A 17,874-nucleotide genomic window follows, 5' to 3' on the forward strand; every position below is an offset into this window, starting at 1 on the left:
GTAGCTGGTCTGCAGATCTCAGTAACCTAGAGGGAACATAAGGGGTTAGGAGTTCGGTGAGGTATGATGGGGCCAGCCCATTTAGATATTTAAAAACAAACAATAAAATCTTAAAACATACCGGAAGCCAGTGAAGGGAGGCCAGCACAGGGGAGATGTGCTCAGTTTTAGGAGTTCTAGTAAGAAGGCGAGCGGCTGCATTCTGGACCAACTGAAGGTGTGAAAGAGAGGACTGGTTTATACCAACATACAGGGCATTACACTAGTCAAGCCGAGTACAAATAAAAGCGTGTATAACTCTTTCAAAGTCACTAAAAGATAAGAAGGGCTTGACCTTAGAAAGGAGCCTGAGATGGTAAAAGTCTGATTTCACCACAGAGTTAATCTGTTTCTCCAGCTTTAGATCACAGTCTATTTTCACACCAAGGTTACTTACTATGGGCCTTACATAAAGATCAAGTGGGCCCAGGTCCAATTTCGCAGTACCACTCGAACTACTGGGTCTAAGGATGATGACCTCAGTCTTGCTTTCATTAAAATGTAAAAAGTTTAAAGCCATCCAGGCTTTAATGTCATTCAGACATTCAGTTAATATTTTCAGAGAGCTGCCATTGTTTCCTCTCAGGGGCAGATAAATTTGGGAATCGTCAGCGTAGAAGTGGAAGGAGATACCATATTTTTTCAAAATTGATCCTAGGGGAAGTAGATATAAAGAAAAAAGGATCGGCCCCAAAACAGAACCCTGTGGAACTCCACATAAAAGTGGGGCAGATGAAGAAGTTGAGCCTCCAAAACTGACTTTAAAACTTCTCTCAGACAGGTATGATTTAAACCACTTCAAAGCTTTGCCTTTTACCCCCACACAGTGCTCAAGGCGAGAAATGAGAATACTGTGGTCAACAGTATCGAAGGCAGCTGTGAGATCTAAAAGCATTAAAATAACAGAATCCAAAGAGTCTGTAGCCAGTAAAATATCATTAAAAACTCTTAAAAGAGCTGATTCTGTGCTGTGAAATGCCTTAAAACCAGACTGAAACACCTCAAGGATTCTATGCATATCTAAAAAAGGTTGGAACTGTAGAAGAACCACTTTCTCTAAAATCTTAGAAATAAATGGGAGCTTAGAGATTGGGCGAAAATTAGAAAGCACTGAGGTGCCCAGATTTGCTTTTTTCATCAAAGGCTGCACCACTGCTTGTTTAAAGTATAAGGGAACAACACCAGAAACAAGACTACTGTTTATAATAGACTGTATATTAGGCCTGATGGTGTCCCAAACTTCCCTGAATAAGCGAGTCGGGATAATATCAGTGGGACAGGCTGAGGGTTTTAGCTCAGAAATTATTTTCTCAAGAAAAGTGAGAGACACCGGTTCAAATTGACTGAAAACAGCAGGGCATTTAACAAAAACAGACAGATCAAAAGTCGGAGCCAAGATATTTGTTCGGATCATAGTAACCTTGTCCACAAAGAACTGGAGAACTTTTTCGCAGGAGGCTGACGGAGAATTAAAAAATTCATATTGAGGGGGTTTAAGATAAGAGTTAATTGTATTAAATAACACCCGAGGTTTGTGAGCATTCATGCTCTTACAGATTTTTCCAAGATAACAAAACCTCAGATCAGTCAGTACGTCAGTTATTCCAAAAGCTATTTGTCAGATTTGTATGCTTGAAGACAGAAAGACACACAACCACCCTGTCTGACAAAACGATGAACAGACCCTCAGAATGAAGGCTAAGAGCTGCAGAAAGAGACAAACGATTAGTCTCTGTGTCTGTCCTTCCTTCTATATGAGTGGATGGGCTTTATGTTAGATGCAGATGTGCTGATGACACAAACCATAGTATGAATAAAATATCTCAATAGCAAAAACCATGATTGCTATATATTGTTATTAAGAAGACAAATCAGATGGCTGAAGTAGGGCCACAGTATGAGTTTGCACTGCAGAGAAAGTGTCACACGCAAGTCTGCAGGCTGAATTTGAATGTAGGGCAGCAGAGAGGAGCCTTTGTGGTTTCTTCCCACAGTCTAAAGACATGCATGTTATGGTGACTAATGTTTCTGGACTGGCTGCAGGTGTATGTGTGAGGGTGTGCAGTTGTTTGTCTCTGTGTGTGTGTCAGCCCTGTGAGGGGCTGCTGACCAGGATGTGCAACATCCAAGAAGAGCTGGATGACATACAGAATCAAGCCTGCATCATTTTTTGACATTAACACATTAAAAATGTAACAACAACATGAGCAGGTCTCCCTCTGACAGCACAAGAAAACAGAAGAAACAAAGTAACAAAGAAGCTTTTGTGATTTCACTCATCGTGATGTGATGACCACCATCAGGCTGATGGAGGATGAACTCAGCAGCTCAGAACTGATGCTCAGTGGTCACCATCACAATGTCATCATAGTCCTCAGCCAATCACTGCTCAGCACTGGTTGCATTTGCCACGGGGATGATGAGGTCATTTCCTGTCACATGAGGCGATCAGACATTTTAATATAAGGCAAAAGCAATTGAGCTTGATGAACACTCGAGGAGAGTCAGAGTGTTACCTTTGGCTCTGCGCCGATATAAAGACACCATGAGGAGGGTGGAGATGAAGTACGGACAGAACACCACCAGGTGGAGGACAAGTCTGATCACAGCATGGAGGGAGTGAGGGGGAGGGCGAAGAGCTGTAGAGGTGGTGGGTGAGGTGGTTGTTGTAGGTCTACCTGCAGAGAATCCCATCAGGTGAATACTTTGTGTGGTAGAAATAAGAGGTGGAGTCAGAGTGAAGCTCCTCACCTGTGACAGTGATCCAGCTGGATGGAGACTCTCCATGACCGCTGATGTCACACTTGTAGAGGCCTTCATCAGACCTGGAAACATGCTGGATGGTCATGTGACCTGTAGGCTGCTTCCTGATGAGGGAGCCATCTTTATAGAAAGCAGCTGGGAGGTTGGAGGGAGTGGTCTTTGTTTGACAGAGCAGAGTGACGTCATCTCCCTCCATCACAGGGAGGACAGGACTCTGCAGGATCACTGATCCACCTCAACACAGAGACAAACTACAGCATTTCATCCATTTACACACAGCTTCATCAACACTAACTCCACACACTCAGCTTACCAGAGACTGTGAGCGAGATGATATTGCTTGCTCCACCTTTAGATTCACACCAGTAAACTCCACTGTCAGATGTGAAAACCGAGCTGATGTTACAGGAAGAACCAGCTGGTTTCCCCCACCCAGTCCCACAGAGAGAGATCATAGTTGCAGTCGTGCTTCTCTTCACAATCCCTCCAGCAGAGCTGTGGTCCTCCTCACAGCTCAGAGACACAAAGTCTCCTTCAAAGAACTGAGAGCTGCTGGGACTCACAGTCAGACGAGCTGTGAGGGTTACAATGAAACATGAAGCCAAACAGGTCATATTAGTGAGCATTTATCAGGTTGAAGCTGTGACAGAAGAAGGTTACTGACCTTGGTTTGTTGTGCAGCTCAGCAGTGAGATCAGAACTAAAGAGAAATGACACTCAGGTTGGTTTGAGGTGAACACACAAAGGCGGAAACATTTCTCTGGTTCATCTTTGGCCCCACAGCGGCGTCCGGGTAGGTGGATGTAAATATTGCACTTTGTATTTCATACTGTTTATTTTTAAACTTTAATCAATTATTTGTGTGCTAAAACCTTTTGTACTATTAGATAAGACTTAGGTAAAGAATCTAAATGCTTCTTTCAGCACTTTTTAAATCAAATATTAAACGCTGTTTAAACACTCGTGCAGCTTCATGTCTGATGGAGAAACAAAAGATAAAAATAATCACTGCATACTCACAGAGCGCCCACAGCACAGATGTTTTCTCCATCCTGCCTCTCGGTGATATCACATCAGCACTCTGATCAGTTCACAGTCACAGAAAGTCAAACCGTCCTCCTCTCAAACTCTGATTGTGTTGATGGTGCTGCAGATTAGTAGAAGAAGCCATTTCCTGTAGCTGACTGTGGTTTAGCTGAGAGGAAGTGAGCTGCTGGTGCTATCACTGCAGGCCTGACAGCGTCTCTCTGCTGTAACAGCTGTGTTCTTGGCAGAAAGTGAATAAACTTCACAGATTCACACTGTCATCAATGCCGGACATTGATGAAATTTTTTTTTTTTTTCTTGCTGCTCTCGGTGGAGACGGACGCATTTTTCTCTTCTCCCCAGCCTTCCCTATCTACCCCTGCTTTTCGCTGCTTAGAGCATCTCTTCACACATCCCCGAACTGGAAATTAAATTATGGATCTGGTCAGCTGGCCTCTCAACATTACTGATGGCCAAATTCTCATCACGAGGAGACTGGGAGAAGGGGAACCCTCTTTCCTCTGGTCCGACTACACACCCGGCTGGTTATGTTATGGATTCCTGTGGGGATGGAAGATAACGTTCCTGGCTGCACTGTGTGGACGTGGCATATATATTGATACCAGGATTTCTTTTCCCGAATTGGACCTGGGGATACCTGGTATCCGGGCAGCTGTTCAGGCCCTAGTAAGGCTGCCTATGAGGGATGCAGAAACAGTACAAACTCAATCAGACTCAGTAGAGCTGAATTGAAGTGGATTACATCTGGAGGAGTGTTGGAGTCTCTGTTCTACATGGTGGAGTAGAACCAAATTCGGATTATTGGACTTCTGAGAAGTAACCAGAAAACTGTAAGTCTGTCAGCAAATAGTTATGACGGCCTGAACCAAATGAATTGCACTATTTGGAATTTGGCTCCCAGACGGCCTTGGATGCTGTCTGGAGATGTTTGTAAACAGATGCTCTTCACCCCCCCGCCTCGTGTTGTGACCTGTATGAACTGGTATCCTGGCAACCAAGGCTGACTATACCATCTTATCATGAACATTATCATGAACTGCTGGTCTGGAAGCTGATTGGCCATCACAGTATCCTGCTTGTCTCCACTGGCACTCCACTGCTTTTGCTGAGGTGTTTTTTTGGAACCTCGTAAGGTGTTCATAATGAACACAGTACCAGATGATTTCTTTGAACCTACCTATCCCAGTGTATCTCTTTCTGTTTTTCTGCTAAAGGTAGCGCTGGTAAAATGGCTGCATGACCTCAGACACCTGCCCCCCCTGTTTGTTTCTGTGTTTGTATCTCTCTTGAATGGGTGTTCTGGAACGCAAATTTCATTATATGTTTACATATAATGACAATAAAGTCTTCTTGAATCTTGAATCTTGAACACACTTCTCTACAGTCCCTCAGTGTCCTCCAGCCAGTGGTCATAAGCAGAGGTGGGAAGTAACGAAGAACAAATACTTACTGTACTTAAGTAGATTTTTCAGGTATCTGTACTTTACTTGAGTATTCATTTTTCTAACTACTTTTTACTTTTACTGCCTACATTTTTTCACAAGTATCTGTACTTTCTACTTCTTACATTTTCAAACAGACTCGTTACTTTTTAACATGTCAGAGAAAAGTTTTTATTTCTGTCCAAAGAGTTACTTTTACTTTCTTACTGTGAGTACTTTTCAGAGCCTGCCCTGTACTTTTTACTTTTACTTGAGTAGAGAAGTCGAACCAGTACTTTGACTTTTACCAAAGTATTTTTTAACACAAGTACTTCTACTTCTACTTAAGTACAGAATGTCAGTACTTTTGCCACCTCTGGTCATAAGAGAGGCAGGACAGGCTGATGTCAGGCTGACTGACCTGTCACTGTCTGTCAGTGTAATTATTCTCTCTGAGCAACACTGGCTGTAAGCAACTGCTCATCACTGTCTGCATCTGTGTGAGGGAGGAGCGATCCCGCATGTAGCTCTTTTTACAGTTTTTCAGTTTGTGTGTGTGTGTGTGTGTGTGTGACAGAGAGAGAGAGAGAGAGAGAGAGAGAGAGACTGGTTTGAATTTATGGGACGGGGTGTTACAGCCCTAGCAGGGCCTGCTGTGACTCTGTGACCCACTGGGTGTGGCTTCCTCTCTCCAGTCTCAGGTGCCACCCCCTTTTGGTGCAGCAGACTCAGGTCGTAACAGCTGATTGACATCAATTTATTAAGCAGGAATCTGTTCAGCTCCCATTTAAAGCAGCTGTGTGTGCGTGTGTGTGTGTGTGTGTGTGTGCGTGTGTGTGTGTGTGTGTGTGTGTGTGTGTGTGTGTGTGTGCGTGTGTGTGTGTGTGTGTGTGTGTGTGTGTGTGTGTGTGTGTGTGTGTGCTACTGAGACAGCTCTCCTGTCTGGGCCCATCTGTGCTGCTGAAGGCCAGTGCTGCACGCTGTCCTTGGTGCTGAAACTTCTGAACTGAACAAGAAGAAGAAGAAGAAACAGCCTTTATTGTCCCACAGAGGGGAAATTTGGGTGTAACAGCAGCCGCAGTTATTATAAATATAAATAAAGATATAATAATTCACACTATTAAGAAAAGAATATATATAAAATCAACAAACAATATTAACCTTAATACTACTAATAATAATAACACTATATACAATGTGCATGATGTGCCGGACTATTTACAGTATATTATATATTATCCTACATTGTGTAGGCTATTGTGGTTTTTGTTGGGAGCAGTGATGATTATAAAGTCTTACAGCTGCTGGGAGGAAGGATCTGCGGTAACGCTCCTTTGTGCATTTAGGATGCAGCAGTCTGTCACTGAAGGAGCTCTCCAGCTCAGCAACAGTTTCATGCATGGGATGGGAGACCTTGTCCATCAGTGATGTTATTTTGGTCAGAGTCCTTCTGTCTCCCACCACCTGCACTGAGTCGAGAGGACATCCTAGGACAGAGCTGGCTTTCCTGATGAGCTTGTCTATCCTCTTCCTCTCAGCTGTAGACAAGCTGCTGCTCCAACATACTGCTGCATAGAAGATGGCTGATGCCACCACAGAGTCATAGAAGGTCTTCAGGAGTGTCCCCTGCACTCCAAAAGACCTCAGCCTTCTCAGCAGGTAGAGTCTGCTCTGACCCTTCCTGTAGAGCGCATCAGTGTTATGAGTCCAGTCCAGTTTATTGTTTAGGTGAACACCCAGGTACTTATAAGAGTCCACTATCTCAATGTCCACTCCCTGGATGTTCACCGGTGTCCGTGTGGTGGGTCTGCGCCTGCGGAAATCCACCACCAGCTCCTTGGTTTTAGCGGCGTTGATCAGGAGGTGGTTCCGCTGGCACCAGTCCACAAAGTCCTGAGTCCACTGTCTGTACTCTGAGTCATCCTCACCTGTGATGAGGCCAACTATGGCAGAGTCGTCAGAGAACTTCTGCAGATGGCAGCGTGGGGAGTTGATGGAGAAGTCTGCAGTGTAGAGGGTGAAGAGGAACGGTGCCAGCACAGTTCCCTGTGGGGCCCCCGTACTGCAGACCAGCCTGTCAGAGACACAGCCCTGTGTCCTCACGTACTGTGGGCGGTCAGTGAGGTAGTCCAGTATCCACTCGGAGATGTGGTGGTCCACTCCTGACAGTTCCAGCTTGTCTCTCAGAAGTCTTGGCTGGATGTTGTTAAAAGCACTGGAGAAATCAAAGAACATGATCCTCACAGTGCTTCCAGGCTTCTCCAGGTGGGTCAGAGCTCGGTGCAGGAGGTAGATGATGGCGTCATCCACCCCGATGCCAGGCCGGTAGGCGAACTGCAGCGGGTCCAACGAAGACGACACCATGAGGCGTAGATGGTTGAGGACCAGCCTCTCGAGAGTCTTCATTAGATGCGATGTCAGGGCTACCGGCCTGTAGCTGCTGAGATCCTTTGGATGTTTGGTCTTTGGTACCGGTACCACACAGGAGGTCTTCCACAGTTGTGGTACTTTCCCCAGCTTCAAGCTCAGGTTGAACATGTATCCCATGATGCCACACAGCTGATCTGCGCAGCACCTCAGGAGCCTGGAGCTGATGCCGTCTGGACCAGCAGCCTTTCGCACCTTGATCTTACGTAGCTCCTTCCTCACATGATGAGTTGAGAGGGACAAGATGGAGGTGGGGGATGGGGGTTGTGAGATGGAGTCCTCAGAAGTGAAGGGGGTGGGTGATGGCTGAGAGCTGAGAGGTGTGAGGTCCCAAGAAGAAGAAAGGTTGGCAGTCATTAAAGATGGTGGGGCTACCAGCAGGGGGGACTGGGCTGGGGGAGGGGTGGGTGGCTGGTCAAACCTGTTAAAGAACTGGTTCAGGTTGTTAACCCACTCTAAGTCTCCCACAACCCTAGGGCTTGGTTTGTGGCCTGAAATTGAGTTCAAACTCCTCCAAACCCCACTGATGTTGCTCTGCTGTAGCTGGTCCTCCATCTTCTTCCTGTAGATGTTTTTTCCATCCCTGATTTTCCTTCTCAGATCCTTCTGCACGGCTCTCAGCTCCTCCTTATTTCCTGATCTAAAGGCTCTCTTCTTCTCCTTCAGGAGAGCCTTTATTTCAGAGTTGATCCAGGGTTTGTTGTTTGAAAAACACCGTACCCTCCTGGTGGGCACAGTGTTTTCCACGCAGAAATTGATGTAATCAGTGATGCAGTCCGTGATGCTGTCGATGTCCTCCCCATGAGGGGCACAAAGCTCTTCCCACACAGTGGAGCTAAAGCAGTCTCTCAGAGCTTCTTCAGTCTCCTCAGACCATTTCTTCACTGTGTGTGTCACAACTGGTTCTCTGTGTACCAAGGGTTTGTACACAGGCTGGAGATGAACCAGGTTGTGATCTGAGCCCCCCAGGGGAGGCAGAGGTGATGAGCTGTATGCCTCCTTGATGTTGGCATACAGTAGATCCAGTGTGTTGGTATTCCTGGTGTGGCAGGTGACATACTGGGTGAAGGTGGGGAGAGTGGAGGACAGGGAGACGTGGTTAAAGTCCCCTGAGATCAGAAAGAGGGCCTGTGGGTGCTGTGTTTGGAGTCTGCTGGTAGTAGCATGGAGGACATCGCAGGCTGCAGCAGCGTTAGCAGAGGGCGGCACATACACAGTTATCACAATAACATGTGAAAACTCCCGAGGAAGATAGTGCGGTCTCATACCAACAGCGAGCAGTTCAATGTCCTTACTGCAGAGCATCTCTTTGATGGTTAGATGTCTGGAGTTGCACCATCTATCATTTACAAACACAGACCTCCAGATGACTGTCTGCCCCCCTCTGTGCGGACAGCTTCTCTCCTGATCCTGTAAAAACACGACTGAGCAGCAGCCCTGTGTCTGTGGTCATCAGTAAAATACCTGCAGGGTGCTGGGAGGCACGTGGACCCCCTCACACTGTGCTTTCATCACGAGTCATCACTCATTCATTACTGCTGTGACGACTTATGCTGTGTTCACAGAACCAGTGGAGCGATGGAGGTCAGAGGGTGTAGCCAGGACTCACAGGCTTCATGCTGACCTTTGGTATTTTTAGTCTCACTAAGAGCACAAAGGTAACATGAAGAGATGTCTGAACTAAAATGTGTGTTTCACGGTGAATAAGGGCGCAGCCATAGAAACAGTGAGAAAACACTGCCACCATGAGGTCAAACTGGAACATTGCACCAGATAATTCTCCACATAAAGTCAGAGCTAAGACCTCAAACACACAGAAATTGTTCAAGTAAATTGTTAAATAAGCAAATTTTTAAGTATTATTATATTTATGCATGGATGGAAGGTTTCAGGCATTTTTACCTATTCTTGTATGTTAAACTAGGGCTGCAAGGATTCCTCGAGTAACTAAAATAATTGATAGTTGCAGCCCTATATCAGATTGCTGACACTAGCACTACAAAATGATGTGTTCAGTGTAAGTTCATTGAAGTGTTGCTGCTTGTGTGATTACAGATGCAGAAGACTTCCAGACAAAAACATCAGCTTTGCTTTCATGTTCCAGTGATTTATAATCTGATCTAAGATCAGCCTTCACTGATAGATGATGGCTCTCTGATGGCTACAGCAGAGTTACTATTAATATAAATCCACTTTAACTCTTTAACATTGAACTAAAAATGACCGAGCAGTGAGTTTCTGCAGCTGTCAGTGTGCCGGTGAGAACGTTCCACATGTTGCTCTGGAGGAGGCTGGAAAACTTTGTGAAAGGAGTTCAAATCAAGTGAAGCTCTGCTGATCCTGAGGACATCCTGACCTCTTTCTGTCAGAGTCATCTGGGCACCTTTCTGCTCCATCTCTTTAACATCCTCATACTTATCACTACATGCTGTTTATGTGCTAAAAGAGAAATGATTTCCTTGTTACCAAACCCCATTCTGAAGTATAGTTTCATCAACTCATCTACATGACGTTCTGGAGAGGGTATAGCAGTCGTCACGTGGCAGTTGTTTGACTCACAACCATTTTAATCTGCACATTTTGACTTTTTTCTCAAAACATATTCACAAAATGCACTATTGAAATTTTTTTCTCAATAGTTTTCAATCAAAACCATAATAAAATGCTCATATTTATTAGATCTAATGCTTCTCCAAAACGTATTGCTTGTGTTATGATGTAGTCTGCCCAGTACTGCAACAGTGCGATTCCCAAAGTATGATTCATTTATAACACAGGAAAACACAACAGAAACTAGAATTGTTTTATTTTTTTTATTTGATGGTATAAATATGATTTAAGTAGGCTTCATCTGTTTTTGTATTGATTTGATGCCATATTAAATGTTCTTAAAATTGTGTTCAATTCAAGATCATTTTTCTAGCATCAAATCCCAACAAAGGTTTCCTCAGGGTGCTTTCTGATGTAATGTAAGGACCCTGGTGTGTTGGCAAGAATTCCCCCAACATTTAGGTGATGCCCTGTGAGCAAGCACTAGGCGACGGTGGAGAGGAAAAACTCCCGTTGAACAGGAAGAAACCTCTGGCAGAAGCAGGCTCACAGGGGTGGCCGACTGCCACGGCTGGTTGGGGGAAAGAACACGGGGAGATTTGTGATTTCCACCTTCACAACTGGTGTAATCACCTCTGTCAGACTCTTGACGGTGTCACTGACTCTTATGGCAGAATTTTTTCCAGTTTGTCATATAATACGACACATGTGAATCGTTTTCTTTTAATCATTAAGTTAAGTTTTGAAGGAAAGCCCCGCTCCTCATTTACTCTCGTTAGCAATATGTCATAACATCCTCTTCTCCCGACAAACTGTACAGACAAGGATAACCTGCACCCCCCACCCAATAGGTTTCTCTGTGTTAGAATAGATAAACGTTTAACTGTTTTTCTATGTATCACAATGTGTTTATCATAAACATGCACATGGAAAGCAGGTAACGCCATCATGTGACGTGAGTGATGTTGTTACCTGAGCTTTGTGTAAACATATGTGATTTCATCATGTGAAGTGAGTGATGTTGTTACCTGAGCTTTGTGTAAACTCAGGTGATGCTAAAATAAAAGAGCCAAACAGGAAGAAGGTTCAGACTGTCCCTCAGACATACACACACACGCGTGTTGGCTGACTGAGACTCTCCCTGCAGGTAAAAAGATCAACTACGGGTTTCTGTGTCTTTCTTTATTTAACGGTGGTCCGAACCTAACACTCTGCCCTCCTCGGCTTCATCAAGTGAGAGATGCTCATTTTCCCTTATTGCGCTGAGGATCTCATCTACAACCATTTCAACTGTGAGGAAGGGAAACTCGTCAAAGATGTTGGATTGGCTCTCTTTGCTTGAACATTGTAGGGTGTGACAGATTAAAAGGCACCAGATGGGCTCCACTGAACAGAACCTGGCATCTTCCAAGTAGAGGAAGGAAAAAAGATTCATTCCCAGGTGCTTCAGGAGAGCCAAGTCAAAAGATATATCTCTTGAAATCAGAGCAGCTTCCAAGAGCTGGTCTGGAGAGCTGAACTCCTTCATGACGGCTTCCGTCATGTCCTCGATGAATTGATGTATGTTGTTTTTGAGCTTTGTCACAGATTGGGCATTTGTGATTTCCTCCTTCACAATTTCTGTAATCTTGTGTGTCAGAGAGACGATGATGGTCCAGACTCTTCTGTCAGAAAATTTTCCATAATTCCTACTCTTTGAAATGACCTTTGTGAAGAGAGAGACCACGAGGTGCCTGGAAATTCTCTCAGCTAATGAGTCGAAATGTTGTGCGAGTTTCTGCTCTGCGGGTGCAGAAGCTGGACCTGCCTCAGGCTCCGCCTTTGTGCACTCCTTGACTTCATGATGTAAGAGATGCACGTTTTTCCTTATTGCACTGCGGATCTCATTTACAACCATTTCAGGTGTTAGGGAGGGAAACCATTCAGAGATGTTGGATTGGAGGCTCTCTTTGCTTGAATATGGTGGCACGACAGGGCTTTCACTGCTGCTCTTACAGCAGCACCTGCAGGGCTTTGTCAAAGTTTTTCCCACTGCTGAAAAGAACCTGGAAACTTTGGACTTCTTTCTAGGCTTGAGGAAGACACCAAGATTGATTTCCAGGTGCTTCAGGAGAGCCACTTTCAAAGATGAATCTTCTGAAGTCAGTGCAGCTTCCAAGAGCTGGTCTGGAGATCTGAACTCCTTCATGACGCCTTTTGTCACGGCCTTGCTGAATTGACGTATGTTGTTTTTGAGCTCTGTCGCAGATTTGAACTTTGTGGTTTCCACCTTCACAACTGGTGTAATCACCTCTGTCAGACTGTTGATGGTGTCACTGACTCTTATGGCAGAAGGTTTTCCAGAATTCCTACACTTTGAAATGACCTTTGTGAAGAGATAGACCACGAGGTGCCTGGAAATGGTCTCAGCTAATGAGTCCAAATGTTGTGCGAGTTCCTGCTCTGCTGGAATCACACAAGAGGTGGGTTCATCTGTGGGAGCAGAAGCTGGACCTGTCTCAGGCTGTGCCTCTGTGCACTGCTCCAGGTTTTCACTGGTGACTGTCCCAGCCTCAGCATAACTCATTTCAACCAGTGTCCAGGGATGCTGGGGGCTTGAGGTTTCTTCTTCATCTTTTGTGCAATGTGCTGTTTCTGAAGAAGAGTACAAATTATTTAGCCGATCACGTATTAAACCAATAACTTCATCTACAAGTGTTTGTGGTATTAAGCCGGGAGGTCTGGAACTTTGAGCGTCCTCCTCTGTTCCTGTACACTCCTGAGACTCCTGAGAGTCTCCAAATACTGACTTTATTTTTTTTGTTATATCCTCTGGACTTCCTCCCCTGAGTGCCTGGTTTTGAATTTGAGGCAGAGAAAGCCTCAGGATTCTGGCAGAAGCTATCTGAATTATTTCAGAAATCATGTCAGCCAGAAGTGCTTGGACATCTGAATCCAAAGCACCATCTTCTATCATGCTCCACTGTAATTCAGAGAGCTTCTCAAAGTAGCTATTAATAACTGGTAACAGGTCCTCTGGTGTGACCAAGATTGTAATTTTATCGTTGGGTTCTGTCATTGTAACAAGTTTTCTTTGTTTATGACTTTAAAAAATGATTTTCGTTGTTTTTTTGGTCCTCTGTTTACAAACGCTCTCTGGGCAATGAAGACAGTCGCGACGGTACTTATGCATTCGGTCTGAGCCGAGCATGACGTCATCTTATAAGATCAAAGAATTCCGGCGGTCTCGCAGACACGGCACTATCGAGCACGCGCGCAGAAGCGCCATGCGAACACGCATGAATGAAAGACACTAGCGCGCGCACACACGCACGCGAAGCAGCAATTCGTATCTTTCGGTCACGGGGGGGCTTTCGCTAGCTAACTGCTAGGATAGCGATCCGTTCCGAGAGCTTCTCAGCTGTAAAGTGCGTTATAATTTAAGTGTATTATTAATGAGCAGAGTGATGAGCAGACAGCAGCAAACAGAAGGTCTGGGCCCTATTTCAGGAAGCATGTTCAACAAACTGAGTTTAAAAACAAACTCTGATTTGACCAACTCTGATATCGGCAACTGATCAGAGTCAGTTCAATCAACTCTGACTATGTTCGCCCTGAGTTAGCGCGTGCGAGAGTAAAGAAAGACATGCATCAGACACCATGATTCACCATGGCAACAAGTAAACAAATACCGGAGCTTCCATTTTAATCCCAGAGAGAGAGAGAGAGAGAGAGATTAAAATGGAAGCTCCGGTCTTTGTTTACTTGTTGCCATGGTGAATCATGGTGTCGCTAACGCAGGGCGAACATAGTCAGAGTTGATATATATATATATATATATATATATATATATATATATATATATATATATATATATATATATATATATATATATATATATATATATATATATATATATTAGGGGTGGGACTTTAACGCGTTAATTTCCATTAATTAATTACGGGGAAAATAACGAATTAAAAATTTTAACGCATTTTAATCGCACTTTGCACCGTGGAACGTTTCTCAGTGCACGAGTTCCCGGCATACAGATTATATCGACGCACGATGTCAAAAATTCAGGGGCCGCATCCTGCGAAGGACCCGGCCCACGTAGCCTTCAGAGCCCACGAAGACCGCAAAGGCCGGAAGTGAGCGGCGCGCCTTCATATCAGCGTCACCTGCCCCCACCTCTATGTAGCTCCTGTCGCCTAGCAACCGTGAGCGCGAAACACAGCTGTGTAAAAGCAGCTGGTTAAACGGAGAACGAACTTTTTCTCCTTTTTGTGGTTTAATTTGAAGTCTTTTATTCAAAATAAGCTGTTAAAACAAGCATGACACATTTCAACATCAAGGAATACAGCTGAGAGAATGATTAATTTCCAACTATAACAAGTGAGACATTAATGTTGAATAAAACTATCCAGTTACGATGCTTAACTTTAATTTCAGGAGTTTGCTTATCACAGGAGCACTTCCACCCTTCATTGGTCTGTGTAGCAGACTGGTGGGAAAATAAACAAGATTTTGAAGTTTAAGCTTATGTATATTGATTCATTCATCAACCAAACATAAATTAATATTTCTCATGTTAAATATTTAAATGCGATTAAAATGCGATTAATTTCGAGTAATTAATTACAAAGCTCCTAATTAATTAGATTCATTTTTTTAATCAAGTCCCACGCCTAATATATACATATATATACACATACACACACACACACACACACACACACACACACACACACACACACACACACACACACACACACACACAGTTGTGCTCAAAAGTTTACATACCTCAGCAGAATTCTTGCTTTCTTGGCCTTTTTTCAGAGAATATGAATGATAACACAAAAACATGTTTTCCACTCATGCTTAGTGGTTGGGTGAAACCATTTATTGATAAACAGCTGTGTTTTCTGTTATTAAATCATAATGACAACAAAAAACATCCAAATGACCCTGATCAGAAGTTTACATACCCCAGTTCTTAATACCGTGTGTTGCCCCCTCTAACATCAGTGACAGCCTGAAGTCGTTTGTGGTAGTTGTGGATGAGGCTCTTTATTTTCTCACATGGTAAAGCTGCCCATCCTTCTTGGCAAAAAGCCTCCAGTTCCTGTAAATTCCTGGGCTGTCTTGCATGAACTGCGTGCTTGAGATGTCCCCAGATATTGAGGTCAGGAGACTGAGATGGCCACTCCAGAACCTTCACTTTGTTCTGCTGTAGCCAGCGACAGGTCGACTTGGCCTTGTGCTTTGGATCGTTGTCATGTTGGAGCATCCAAGTATGTCCCATGCACAGCTTCTGGGCTGATGGGTTCAAATTTGCCTCCAGTATTTGCTGACAACGTGCTGCATTCATCTTTCCTTCAACTTTGACCAAGTTTCCTGAAGCCTTTGTAGCTCACACATCCCCAAAACATCAGCGATCCGCCTCCGTGCTTTACAGCAGGAATGCTGTTCCTTTCATCATAGGCCTTGTTGACGCCTCTCCAAATGTAACGTTTATGGTTGTGACCAGAAAGTTCAGTTTTGGTCTCATCGCTCCAAATGACCTTGTTCCAGAAGTTTTGAGGCTTGTCTCTGTGCTGTTTGGCACATTGCATGTGAGATACTTTGTGGCATTTGTGCAGTAATGGCTTTCTTCTGGCAACTCGACCGTGCAGCCCATTTTTCTTCAAGTGCCTCCTTATTGTGCATCTTGAAACAGCCACACTGCCAGTTTTCAGAGAGTCCTGTATTTCAGCTGATGTTATTTGTGGGTTTTTCTTTGCATCCCAAACAATTTTCAGTTTCAGTTTTAATGTTTGTTTTACTTCTATTAGCCTTTTTTTTAAGCGTGTGAAAAGTAGTCCAAAGTGAAAGTTGTGCCTTTAGCTCCTTCATGATCACCAGCTGGAAGTTTTCATTCTTTTTTTTAAATTTTTTAAAGCGGAGCTTTTTAATCTTATTCTTTTAGAAATCATATTGAACAAAAAAGTTTATGAATTAGAAACATAATCTAATTCTAAGCACCTGATGGCTTTGTTACATTGTTGTATTGAACATTATGCTTTCAAGTGTGAGCTTGTTAGTGCTGATAATGGGTGGGATTATTTATTCCTGTACAGATGAATCTCCTTTAATCAGGAACTTTGTGATGCAGGTCGATGCAGGTGTGTAGCACCGAATCAGTGCACTGCAAATGTTTCAGGAGCTTTATTGTAAAGATAAAGGGCTTTGAGATGAACTGATGCTTCAGAAATAAAACTAATGTGAAGCTGAAGAGTGAACAAACCACACTGAACAAACCTGCAGTCTGTCCTAAACTCCTGCCTTTATGATGGACCCGACAAGAATCAAATTCCACTAAAACCTGATGGAAAGCTGCTCACTGACTTTCTTTCTTATGTGGTCCCTTTATCCTGGCATCACGAAGCAAAATATACCTGAATAAAAAAAATAATTCAGTTATAAAATAACCTTTTTGCACCGACCTGTGGAATGAATTCAAATATGCGGCACCTGCTCCTCCTGCACTGTTTCTGAAGGAACCAGGAAGTGGTTTGAACAGAGAAGCTTCAAGAATCACCTGTGGTCCCTGCTCCACTTCACTCACCTGTGGGAAGTCCACGACATCCTCCATTCATCATCTTTGTTCTGAGGACATGTTAAAGAACATTATGAGCAGATTTATTCATCCAAAGATTGAACACCAGCTGGAAGTCTTCATTTATCTCTTTATTTTTGAAAATAGCTTGTTTTACTAAAAATGTTTAATGTTTTTCTTTTAGAAAAGAAAAACCTTCTTTATTAGTTGGCTATGTACCACAGACCTTCAAGGTGGCTGTAATTAAACCTCTACTTAAAAAGCCATCACTGACCCAGCTGTCTTAGCTAATTATAGGCCAATCTCCAACCTTCCTTTTCTCTCAAAGACTCTTGAAAGAGTAGTTGTAAAACAGCTAACTGATCATCTGCAGAGGAACGGTTTATTTGAAGAGTTTCAGTCAGGTTTCAGAATTCATCACAGTACAGAAACAGCATTAGTGAAGGTTACCAATGATCTTCTCACAGCCTCTGACAGTGGACTCATCTCTGTGCTTGTCCTGTTGGACCTCAGTGCAGCTTTGATGCTGTTGTTGGATATATAAGTGTGTGGCTCAGTGAAGAGAAACACTAATGAGCATGTGCACTGAGCATGTGCAGTGGGCTACATGCTGCAGAAACAGAAGCAAGACAACTTTTGTTTGTTTGTTTGTTTTTATGTCATGAATAGTGTTTTCACTGTCCTGGTGTCACAATGCATTCTCAGAGCTCGTGTCCAGTGTTGCATCAACCCTCCACTGGAGGGCGCTGTAACACAGACAGATGTGCCTCTGAGACATTCACTGCCAGTTTTCTTGGAAGGAAAATTTCACCTGTGCAGCTTTTGATGCTGTTGATCAAACTTTTTAACATTTTTTATGGTCATTGTATTTCACAGAGGTCTGAGCTGAATTATGAGCCGTCCTGTAGATGCAGGAGTCCAGCTGTTTAACTGGAGGTCAGTTCTGTCCATACAGTGTTACCATAAAACTTGTTATGAAGTTATTTAATCAACCTCAGTAACTTCTGGAAATGACTGACAGTGTCTGCAGATTCAGGATGAATGAGGACA

The 17,874-nt window shown here is 43.8% G+C and overlaps 1 protein-coding gene across 1 annotated transcript in view; it reads left to right on the forward strand.

Annotated features, from left to right (window-relative positions):
• Window positions 1-17,874, forward strand: part of LOC115778041 (polymeric immunoglobulin receptor-like) — a 44,568-nt gene that overhangs the window by 15,858 nt on the left and 10,836 nt on the right. The window contains exons 5-6 of the mRNA XM_030726066.1: window positions 13,942-13,979; window positions 14,379-14,409. Coding sequence (XP_030581926.1) covers window positions 13,942-13,979; window positions 14,379-14,409 — 69 coding nt within the window. The remainder of the gene's footprint in view (window positions 1-13,941; window positions 13,980-14,378; window positions 14,410-17,874) is intronic.

The sequence above is a fragment of the Archocentrus centrarchus genome, unplaced genomic scaffold (assembly GCF_007364275.1).
Source record: "Archocentrus centrarchus isolate MPI-CPG fArcCen1 unplaced genomic scaffold, fArcCen1 scaffold_98_ctg1, whole genome shotgun sequence".
Taxonomy (NCBI): Eukaryota; Metazoa; Chordata; class Actinopteri; order Cichliformes; family Cichlidae; genus Archocentrus; species Archocentrus centrarchus.